This window comes from Sceloporus occidentalis, unplaced genomic scaffold (genome assembly GCF_023333645.1).
Source record: "Sceloporus occidentalis isolate IW3139 unplaced genomic scaffold, rSceOcc1.0.p SCAF_8, whole genome shotgun sequence".
NCBI lineage: Eukaryota > Metazoa > Chordata > Lepidosauria > Squamata > Phrynosomatidae > Sceloporus > Sceloporus occidentalis.
In genome coordinates, this window is record NW_028316988.1 from 22,228,358 (window position 1) to 22,240,092 (window position 11,735).

Genomic DNA, 11,735 nt, shown 5'->3' on the forward strand with positions numbered 1-11,735 from the left:
AGGTTGTCGGACAGCGAAGGAAATATGCCCTTTTCCAGGATCCTAGAGGCCAGTGGGTTGTGGCAGTCAGATTTAATTTTAATTTTTCCATGGACAGGCAGACCCTCCTTTGGGAGAGTGAGGCAGTCACCGAAGGTGGCAAGTGGCAGGATGTGGAATCAGAGTACAAGAAGATTGGACTGTTTGTGCCACACTGGCTGCCCAGCAGCCCCTTGGATAACCTGGCTGCCTCCAGGTGTGGCGGAGCATGCACTCCCTTCTACACCTCTTCATTTGCACTCAAGCACTCTAATGCAATTGCTGCAGTAATTGAAAAAAAAGTATTTCTCCGATGTGAGCTGGCATTAGGTAACTGGAGGCAAATGAGGACAGCCAGGCTGCCCAAATTGTAGTGTAGCATGACAAGATTCTCAGCTTGCCTAATAATCTCAATGCACCATCAGATCCTGTCTGATCTTGGAAGCTAAGCAGGGTCAACCCTGGTTAGCACTTGGATGGAAGGCCACCAACAAATACCAGGTTCTGTAAGCTACATTTCAGAGGAAGGAACTGGCATGACCACTTCAAGAGCATACTTTGCCTAAGAAAACCCTGTGAAATTCATGGGTTTGCCATAAGCTGACAGGTAACTTGTGGGCACACACACATACACACAGAGGAAAATTTGGCTGATTCATCTCTTCTTACTGCCTGTATGGTGGGTGCCACAATTCCATCTTCTTCATAACTCAAAAGGGGCATGATCCACACATATGTAATTTAATGTAAACATGTAATTTATGAGTTTTATAAGCTTTTGCATTATTGTTAAATAAGTATTCACAAGCACCATACTTCCCTGGTTAGTCTTTTTTGTCACTCAGTTTAGATACCTTCTGTGTGTTTGGGTATATTGGCCTTTTGATGATCCACATCTTCCCATCTTTTTGGTCAATCCAAATCCAGCTGCACACTTAGGACAGATCTCGAACCTGGCTATTTTATAGAGCTGCTACCTGTAAGATGTGTATAATTGTGTGTGTGCATGTGTGACATTACACCTCATGCACAGGGTATGATGGACACATACCCTCCTTTGGTGTTCCTCATCCATCTGAAAAGTGCACATCCATATACCATGTCATAGTAAATTTCCAAAAAGAGAGAAGTGCTTGTTTATTTCAGTATGAAAGAGGGAGCCTTGCAGTACTTTCAGGTTAATCAGTTTATTCCAACATAATCCAGATATTCCACCTAAACATTAAGAAGAACTTTTCTACTATAAGAGCTTTTTGACAGTATAATGTCTGAGAGGGTGGTGGACTCTCCTTCTTTAGAGGTCTTTAAACAAGTTGGAGCAACATCTCTAGGAAATGTTTTAGTGACAGATTCCTGCATGACAAGAGGTTGAGCTAGATGGCCTTCAAGGTACCAACTCTGAAGTTATGATTTTGTAAAGCTTTCAAGGATTGCCGTCAACTTCCTCAGATACATGTTATGCCCATCTTTGGGAGAACAGTAGTCAACACACTCTAAATCCTGACTGATAGCCCTAACAAACAGAGCACTTTGGGCTGGCTCTTCTCCCCCTTTGGAGGCATGGGTTGTGGCCCTACCTAGTTTGCAGAACAATATGCAAACAGGAAAGGAGTTATCCTTCAATAATCACACCTCTCCAAATGTAACAGAGTAATTTTCCAATCAGAAAACATGTATACTGGGGGGAAATACATATTTTCATTTTCAAAACTCGAATAATGTGTTTGGTTAGGGGGGAAAAATTAGCAAAATATACATATGTATACTCTACAAAATTCTCAGTTCTACAAAACTGCATATATTAGGAGAAATGGCAGTGAAAAGTCCTATGCTCTTTTTAGAAAATTGCAGTATATATGTATGTTTAGGTAGGGCCATGAGAACTTAAGACTTGGTCTTTAAACAGAGGCTTGATGGCCATCTGTCAGGGATGCTTTGATTGAGAGTTCCTGCATGGCAGGAAGTTGGACTGGATGGCCCTTGTGGTCTCTTTCAACTCTATGATTCTATGACTGGAAAAATTAAAAGCCAAGCCAGGCTTGCTAGATTTGTCTGTTTGTAGTTCCAACAGAAAGCTGATGGATTCACTCCCCCCAAATGTCCCTGTACCTCCAAATCTGGGGAAATTTAGCAGGTGCCACTCCTACTATTCCAATTAAAATGCATAGGAGTCCCTTTCCGTTCCCGTCTTCTCCCATCCAGACCTTGCATGTTTTGGTTGTTAGAACGAAACGGTTCAGAGTCAGGGTTTCTCCCGGTCGGTCGCAGCTGATTGCTCAAGGAATTTCCTGGTGCAGAGCTTGAAAAAATGACTAAAAATCCCAGAGTCTTCCAGCCAGCAGCTTTCCCAGGCTCTGGCCTGACCAGCCAAGCTGTGTGAGAAGCTAGGCATTCAACAACCCTGCCAGGCTCCTCAGGTGTTGCTTGCATCCTGCTTTGCTTACTTACCTTTTGTCTCAAATACAGCCCCTTCCAAGACCAAGCCAGCACATGGTGCTGCCAAGAAACATGGCAAGAAACCAGGTAACCGCTGGGCTGTTGGTGTCTGCTGAGCTGGTTAAAATAGTAGCCTATGTGGCTCCTAGTTGTGTCTTGGCCTGCTAGTTCTTGCTGGTGTTGAGTGTCTAGAGTAGGCTCAGCAAAATCAATGGGCAACAGTAGCACATGCTGATAATTTTAGGCACACTTGGACGTAATCATGTTTCATGTGGTCTTAGCCGGTTTCCTCAGACAATAGTGTGCCAGTGTGCCACTTGTGGTGTGGTTGGTGTAAAGCTAGCACTGTCTCCTTGTAGTGTGTGCTGTAGGAGGTGTGCCTAGTGTGTAAAGGACAAGGGAGAAAATTGTGTCTTTTAATCTTCCCAAGCCTCTCCCAAGGTCTCCAAACTCATCCGGCTCAAATCTGGCTCCGTTCCAGTGGCACCTATTGAGACGTTTAAAGGTAAGAGAAGACACAGGGTTGAGAAACAAGGAACAAGAGGATTGTTAGACAGGATGATTTCAGGAATTCCAAAAGAATCAGAAGCATGCAACATTTTGGATTGATGTTGCCTTTTGAAGGCTTTGATCATCCTTGCTTTATGACATTTGTCTGTCTCCCTTTGGACTGCACTGGACAGAGGCTCAAGTAACAAAATGTGGGGAGAAGCATCTTGAGAACCCCCTTTCTACATACAAATGTCCTGCACATAGAAAAAGTAGTTTGTTAGGGGAGAGGATTCTTCCCCAGCATTCACCCTGACCTGCTATTTGTCTACATCAGGAGAGGGCATCTTCAGTGGGTTGGAAGCTGCTGAGGCATTTGGGGAGGGGTTTCTATTCCCCCCCCCCCCAAACTGGTTGTGGCTGGACATTCACTTCCCTGGCGCATGCACACACATACACACAAGAAAATATGCATAAACTCACACTAACATTTTTTTTCTTTAGAAGACAGTAACAGTTCCTAGAAGCTTTCAAGTCAACATTTTTGAGTCATTTTTGTTTAGTGTCTCTGAGTGGGGAAGTCCTAGAAAGGGGTCTCATGCCCTCCAACATTTTACAAATCAAAACTGAACATGTGTCACCAAACAACATCTGGCTATGGTTATGTGTGATCAAGCAATATCTGCTGCAAAAGGATATGAATGAGGTAGAACATGCAAGCTGGGAGAGACTGCAGCAATTTGCTTTTGCCTGAATGACTGGGAAAGTTTCATATCCCCTCATCATCTCCCCTCTCAAACTGACTGAGTGCAAACTACTCAACTGTGGTCTTGGAACTAGGTTCTGTTAATAACATTCTGTAAAATGATGGGTAGTATTGCCTCTTTGGAGCTGGTGCAAAGATCCAGTGTGTTGGTGAGGGGGGGGAAGGGCAACAGGGGGATGGTAAGGGGAAAGGTGGTGAATGGGGGGGGGCTTCAGTAAAATTATTGGCATGCAGGAAAGACAAGAGAAACCAGCAGCCTTTAAGATCATGGTGGGAATGAAGAGTTAGAGCATTTGGTGGCGAGAAGGGAACAATGGCAAAAAGGAGCTTTTACATTTGGGACTCTGCTGAAGCTTTCTGGGTTTTGCCAGGAGATGGCTGACAGGTTGAAGCTGCACCACTGTTCTTGCTTCCTTTTGTCAGACATGCTGAGAGAAGAGGGAGCAGAAGAAGCAAAGTTTGTGGTGCAGGGATGACTTGAAATTCTATGGGGAACGCACCTCTCTGGGGAAGGAGAGGGATCAATGTCTGGGGTCAGTTCTTGAGAAGAGTCCTTCACCTCTGGATTGAGAGACCTTCCTTGCTAGGGAGAAACTTCTCCCTTTGCACCCAATCACCTTGGGAGCAGCAACTGAGCAGCTGGCTGAGCAGTGACCGAGAAGCCTCTCACCCGAACCAGCCTTTGCTACAAGGCTGGCACAGGCTGCTCGGTTGCTGCTCCCATGGTGACCGGGTGCAAAAGAAACAATGACCTTGTGTTAAAGGCCAGGCAAGAGGTTTCTTGGTCACTGCTCAACTGGCTGCCCAGTTACTGCTCCTGGGAGCAGCAGCTGAGCAACTTGCCAGCCAGCTCTCCTTTTGGTGCAGGGGAGAGGGAGGAACTGGATGTCACTCCTGTTGCTGCAGCTATATTCACATATGAGAGACTCAGACAGAAGATCTGTGGTGATCTGTGCGCAGCTGAGGTATATGCCACAGACTTGCTGGAGGTTGCATAAACAGTAGATCAGGATAGTTCCAATACCAAGAAGTAGCCGTTGGAGGAGCTCTAAGGTTGTCATGCAAGAGGAAAGGGAGCAGTTGCCTGAAAAAGACCACTGCTGTAAAAGAATGTGCCTTTGTCCTTTCAGATGGAGCTCTTTTTAAATAAGGGAAGTTGGTAACACTCTAATTTAAGCCTCTACTCTGAGCAATTTTTGTGCCAGCATAGTCTGACTGACATCCATGGGAAGCCATGGAAGAAAGTACCTGTATGTTTGGGCAGGTAGTACATTTCCTTCAACAGATGCTGCAAAGCATCCGGAGGAGAAGCCACCCTTCCCAACCTCGTGGGGCTGTTCATCCCATGGTGCCCATTGCTATTCCTGCATGTCTGTCTTTGTAGCGCTGTGCCTTCTGTTCTCTTCACAGCAGAGAAGCTTGGAAGAAAAACCCTCACCCTGAGAAAATGTCTTCTTGTGTTTTCCTTCTGAAGGGATGAAGTAACCAAAACATCACCATTCTTGCTTTTCTGAGAGAAGGGAGCACCTTCTCAGCTCTATAGCTGAGAACAGATATTAGTAGCCAAGGTTTGGGGTGGGGAGCTGGCAGCTCTCAGGAGTATTGCAAACTAATGCCACAAAACAAAGTTTGAGTTTTCCTTTGTATGAGGACTGTTACAGTTCTAGTGAGCCTCTTTTCTGTCCAGAGATATTTGGCAAAATATACTGTGTGAGAGACCACTTACAGGCTGGTCGTCGCCAGGGGCAGATCTTCCAAGGTCCATGGGAATCTCACTTCTCACTTAAGTCTCCACTGAACTAACATTTCCCTCAAAGTTTCTACATCCCCTCAATGCCCACTCAAGGCCTGATGATGTCTCCAAAACCCCAAGTTGCCCCTCATCTGCTGAGAGCTCCCTTTTCTGCTATTCAGCATGATAAGCCCAGGGCACAGAAGCGGAGCTTTGGTTCAGTAGGGAGAAGGATACCCCCCAGCTAGACTCTGACTTGGTTTTGGGCCCCAAGAGTGAAAGGTGGGTTCCTCTTCTGACACCACAAGAGACCCCATAATAAAAGCAGATCAACAGTCCAATGGGTATTGCCATCTGCTTTTTCAGGAACTGGAGATGTAATGCGACTTTGTTAGATCTGGCAGCTCATTTTATGCCCCTTGCTTCCCTCTGGGATCATGTGGACTCTCTAAAATGCACAAAACAAACAAAACAAAGACAGAATCCCATAAATATGCAAGTGCACTTCTGGGTTTAAAAAAAATGATGTGTTAAACACTGCAGAAGACTCTGGAACTTATTTAAATAAGGTGAAGTGCCATTCCTGGAGGGTATTGTTTTTGTTGTTGTTGTTGTACCATTTATTTATATCCCACTTTTCCCAAAAAAACTTGACCCCAAAGTGGTTCTCAGTTTTATATGAACAATACAATTGAAAACATACCAAAAGTGAACATTAAAATAGAATTAAACTATTCATAGTATTAAAATAATTCACCCTCTGGTAAAAGAAATCCAATTAAAAGCATTAAAATGCTCTTTAAAACAGTTCAGTTAAAACAATCCATCTTTGAAAACTTTAAAACTTAAAACTAGTTATTTTAAAACTAAAAAAAATATTTTAAAAATTTCTTTTAAAAGCTTCTCTGAATACAGACAGACGGACAAAAAGGAATGGGCCATTCTGGCTTTCCTGGGAAGGGAGTTCCAGAATCTTTGGGCAGCCACCGAGAAGGCCCTCTCTTGTGTCCCCACCAGCCATGCTTGTGATGGTGCTGGGACTGAGAGACGGGCCTCTCCTCATGATCTCAGAGCCCAGAATGGCTCATACAGGGAGATAATGGCCTGTTGCAGACTGCCAAAATAAAGCTGCTTCGGGTCTCTTTGGAGGTATTCTATTTAAATGATGCATGCATCCTAAGAATCCGGAAGCTGCACCAAAGCTGCACTCCAGTGCTTAGGAATGGAGTGTGGCTTTGGTGCGACCTCCGGACTCTTAGGACCCATGCATCATTTAAATAGCATACCTTCAAGGAGACCCGAAGCAGCTTTATTTTGGCAGTCTGTAACAGGTCATGGTCTGCCAAGTAGCCTTGGACTGAGCCATAAAGGGCTTTATAGGGAGGTAATTCCAGAGAAGTCCAGAGAGACTGGGGACTGCAGAAACAGTCTTGGGGGATGGCTCCAGGCCATACTTTGTCCCCCAGATGCCCCACCAGCATACTCTGCAGGAGGGGCATCACTGGCGGGTGTGAGAGGTGCGGACAACACCAGGTGACCCCTCAGAGACGGATGAACACCCAATGGGGCAGTGGCTCCCATCCATCCCAAGATTGCCTCGGCCACCCCCTCCACCAACCAGGGTGGCTCTGCCATCCATCAGCTGTGGCCACTGGTGAGTGTGGGGTGCCACTGCCAGTTGGCACCTCCTTCCAGGTCTGGTTGTCCTGCTGGCTGAGCGAGAAAGCAAGTCACCTCCCTTACCAACCCAGTCAGCCACTCTACCAGACCCAGAGAGACTGTAGGGTATCAGCAGTAGCCCACTCCCAGCAGCAGCCACTGCCTTCCAGGTCTGGTGGGTGTGCTCTTCAGGCAGGAAGCATTCCCGCCTGGCCAATATCTCTACCAGATCCAGAAAAGGCTGTTGACGAGAGAAGGGTGGTATTTAAAAATGATCTGCACTAGGTGTCCCATATACTAGGTGTGCCACTCCTCTGCCAGGGATTGTCTCCCTACATTGTTGCTGCCAGGACTAGGGCAGCAAAGGCCTCACTCCCCTCCTGGCCTCTCTTCTCTTGCAGATTGTGAATGTTATGGCCACTCCAATCGGTGCAGCTTCATTGACTTCCTGAACTTGGTGACTTGCATCAGCTGCAAGCACAACACCCGGGGCCAGCACTGCCAGCACTGCCGCCTGGGCTACTACCGGAACAGCTCTGCAGAGTTGGACGACGAGAACGTCTGTCTGGGTGAGTAGGGAGGGCGAAGGGGGCTAGGGAGCCATGCTGGGGGGGGGGGGGCGGAACAGCCTGGGCTTCAGGGTGGGGGCAGGTCCTATTGTTCCTATTTCCCTTCAGTCTTCAAAGCCTGGGCCAGGGAGCCCTCTGCCAGCCAGCACCTCTTGGGACTCCTGAGAGAGAACATGGGGATGGCATTCTCCCCACATGTTTTCCTTATTCCTCAAGGCCCTCTCCCAATTCCTTTGCACTGGGATGGGTAAGTGGAAGCCTTCCCAAAGTTGCTGAATTGCAGCTCCCATCACCTCCTTGCCAGCAAAGCCTCAGGTGAGGGATGCTGGAAGTTGCAGTCCAACAGCCTTGGAGGGCCTATAGTACCCGAACTATACTGGCTGGGGATTCTGGGAGCTGTAGTGTAAAAAAAGAAGAAGAATATTTTCAAATTGCGGGGAGGGATGGGACAGGCCCTGAGCTTTCATTCATCTTCTTGCTTGCAGTGGCTCATTTCTTCAGTTTGTGTTTTAATACTGTGAACTTCCTTAACTTTGCACTTTCAAATTATTGTATGAGCCAAAACACAACTATCTTCCACAGTTTACAGTTTTGCAAACTGAGACACCTGTGGGAAATTGCTCAGTGCAGAAACTGATAGTGTGTCCTTGGCCCTATCTCTTGCATGCTGGGCTCCAGGACTTTCTGCTGCTTTGGAAGGGGAACCAGGCAGAATGGAATCCAAGGAAGAGAATGGCACAGGGCCTCCTTCATAAAATGCTAACCAACCTAGAATGCTCCTTGCAGTTTGTATGGAGCTGCACTGTGTGGTTTCCTTTTCATTTGCATGTTTGCTTGTTGTTTTGGACAGACTGTAACTGCAACCGGATAGGCTCAGTGGCCAACCGCTGCAATGAGACCGGCTACTGTGACTGCAAGGATTTTGTCACCGGGCCAAAATGTGATGAATGCATGTCTGGCTACTACTGGAGACAAGGCTGCTTCCGTAAGTATTGGTGCTTAGCCCTGGAACAGGGTGAGGGGCTGCTTCTCCCATGGAGTAGCAAGAGAGGACACAGCTGACTGGAAGAGTATAGTATCTCTTTCGCATACAGAGGGTCCCAGTTCAGTCTTTTGCTTGTAGGCTCTGGTAGCCAGAGATGTGAAAGTAGGGTTGCCGTACTTCTGGTATGGCTGGGTTTTAGCCAAATTCTAGCCATGCCACCCAGTACCTGTTTGGACCATCATTTGACCCACATTCCAAGTGTATGGGTTGTTTTTTAATAAAGCAAAATTTTTAGCCCTTGGAGGAGCTGAGATAGGGAACAAAAGTGTAGGCACTCTTTGTCCAAATTGTTTTGCAAAATCACCTTCCCTTTTGGCATACTTAGAGAAGTTACAATTTACAGAATAGTCTAGAATCAGTGGTTCCAAACCTTTTCCAGCTACTGCTCCTTTTCCTCTTGACAACCCTAGTGCTCTCCATACATATTTCTTGATATTAGATCTACTGTTCTACAGCAAATTCAAAACAATCAATCTAGGTCACTGCTCCCTTTGGCCCTTAGGAGCAGCCACTGAGCAGCTGGCTAAGTAGTGACAAAGAAGCCTCTGACCCATGCTGCCCTTCCAGAAGACCAGTGTGGACAGAGGCCTCTTGGTCACTTCTCAGCCAGCTGCTCAGTTGTTCCCAGGATGCCTGGATGCAAAGGGAGAAGCTTCTTCCTGGCAAGGAAGGACTCTCAATCATTCTTCGTTGGGGAGGAGAGGGGCACAGCTGATCTATGGGTAGGGGGTTTGCAAAAGCCACATGCTCTGGACTGGCATGTATGGGGAAAGAGAGAGATTTTAACTATAGGAACCACTCCAAGGTGAAAGACTCTTTCCAAGAATCAACCCCAGGTACTAGTTCCCCAAAGACATGCCTTCCCCACATAGCTTGAAATGACCCCCCTCCACCCACACCTGTTACATATACCAACATTGTTTCTTCTGCTTACCTCTTCTCTCAGCCTGTCTGATGAAAGAAAGCAGGATCAGGAATGCAGCTCCGACTTGCTAGCCAAGTCCCAGTAAAGCACACTAAGATTAAGCAGTGTTCCAAATTTGAAAGCTCCTTTTTTTGCTTCCGCTTCTTCCCCTCTGCTGCGTGCTCTAACTCCTTGCTCCAGTCAATCCATCTGTTCCCAAATGGCACTGCTCTAGGCTATAGAAGTCTTTTGTGTTTCCTTTTTTGTGAATGAGCATGTATATTAATCGTTTTCTGTCTGGTGGCCATCAGTTCCCCCCCCCCCCCCAATATTTGTTGATATATATTAGTTAACATTAGAGTTAATTTTGTCTGTGTGGATTGTAGCTGGAATATTATCTGTTTCTAGTGATTTATTCTTCCTAATTCCTCTTATTGCAGCTTCCACTTCACTTTTTTGAATTTGGGGTTCATCTTCATATGGTTCTGCTATTCGTTTTCATACTTTATACCAGTGATGGTGAACCTTTTACAGACCAAGTGCCCAAACTGCAACCCAAAACCCACTTATTTACTGCAAAGTGCCACGTCCTTCTGGCTTTCTAGTAACAAACCCTGGCAAACTCTGTGGTGGAGCGATGGTACATGTGCCCACAGAGTGGGCTCTGAGTGCCACCTCTGGCACACGTGCCATAGGTTCGCCATCACTGCTTTATACAGTCTCAGTTCCTATAGAAACCATGTTGAGCATAAGAAAAATTCCAGGATATATAATGTTATAATATTTTGTCTGATGAAGAGATCTGAAGATCTCAAAAGCTTGCATATAGTTTAGTGCCTTTTTGGTTTCCCCAGCAAAAGATAATTCCACAATTTGTGTTCCGTTTCCTCCTGACCGCTCTGACTTTTTGTATGTTTCTCTGCAGCTAATGTCTGTGATGATGAGTTCCTGATTTGCCAGAATGGGGGCACCTGCTATGAGAACCAGCGCTGCCTCTGCCCCCCCAGCTTCAAGGGTGTCCTCTGTGAGCAAACCAAATGTGAGGGAGAGAACCAGGACTGCGATGCCGCCGCGGACCCCAGCGCCTTCCTCAGCACCTCAGCCTTGCTGCTGAGCACCCTGGCTGTCCAGCTGAGACAGTTTCTGGACCTCTGAAACCCAAGCAAAGGCAAGCTGAGCGCAAACACCTGGAATGAGAGGACTGGAGGGAAAGGGAGGGACAGGACACACTCAGAGTGGGGTGGATGGACGGGTGGGAAGGGTTATCACCCCACTGCTGGCCTTTCTTCTCTCTAGGTGACAGAAGCACCAGGAGGATTCAGGGAGCTGGGTATCCTTCTCCCCAGAGCGGTTCTGGCTCTTGTGTGGATGTGGCTGCAAACTTGCCAAGACTGAGCTGACTATATTAATGGAGCAAAGGAGGAGCAACCTACCACACTTGGGGGACTGGGAAGGGGAGGGGAGGGAAGGGCATGCAAAGAACTTGCAATGGCTTCCTCATGTCTTTTCAAGAGCCCTTCGCTATTGCACAGAGGAGTCTGCCAAAAACATGCCACTAATCTCCGGCATTTAGTTGCGCAGCTGTTTGTTTGAGTCTCTTTTCCGTTCTCCTTACCTCTGTTTGTTTCAGGAGTAGCACTCCTCACAGATACTGGCAGCTATGGAGCTCGGGATATTGGGGGGTGGCCTTGGGGAGGGAGGCAAATGACTTGTGCGCCCGGGTCCACTCTGCCGACGGTGGTGGCAACGGCCTGCTCCAGCCCAGCCCTGACGTTATACTGTTGCCTACAAATCAAGTTGCTGAATTTATTAAGTTTTTGTACTTTTTTCTCCGTTTTTATTCTTTGGTTGTGAGTCTTCAGTTTTTCCTTTTCTCGCACTCAAGATCAGGACTGAACAAGGCCGCTTTGTACTGCGCCAAAGTGTAACGTGCTAATCCAGGCTTTGCCGTAGAGTTTACGGTTCGGATACTTTTTTGTAGAGAATTATTTTTGTTTGATTATAAATGTTCTAAAAGGAAAAAAAAAGACGAACCACCACAGCCTCTAGAGAGAGATTTTACCATAGGCGTTATGATGTAATAATCCCCACTACAGTAAAGCAACCTACTAATTGCT

The 11,735-nt window shown here is 46.6% G+C and overlaps 1 protein-coding gene across 4 annotated transcripts in view; it reads left to right on the forward strand.

Annotated features, from left to right (window-relative positions):
- LOC149308181 (netrin-G2-like) overlaps nucleotides 1–11,735 on the forward strand; it is a 98,426-nt gene extending 86,691 nt beyond the window's left edge. For 2 of the 4 annotated variants that reach the window (XM_089535268.1, XM_089535269.1), the window contains exons 10-14: nucleotides 2,485–2,541; nucleotides 2,885–2,959; nucleotides 7,502–7,669; nucleotides 8,520–8,654; nucleotides 10,544–11,735. In XM_089535268.1, the coding sequence (XP_089391394.1) occupies nucleotides 2,485–2,541; nucleotides 2,885–2,959; nucleotides 7,502–7,669; nucleotides 8,520–8,654; nucleotides 10,544–10,773 (665 nt within the window). In that variant the 3' untranslated portion in view covers nucleotides 10,774–11,735. The remainder of the gene's footprint in view (nucleotides 1–2,484; nucleotides 2,542–2,884; nucleotides 2,960–7,501; nucleotides 7,670–8,519; nucleotides 8,655–10,543) is intronic. The other 2 variants (XM_089535270.1, XM_089535271.1) reach the window with 1 other exon arrangement.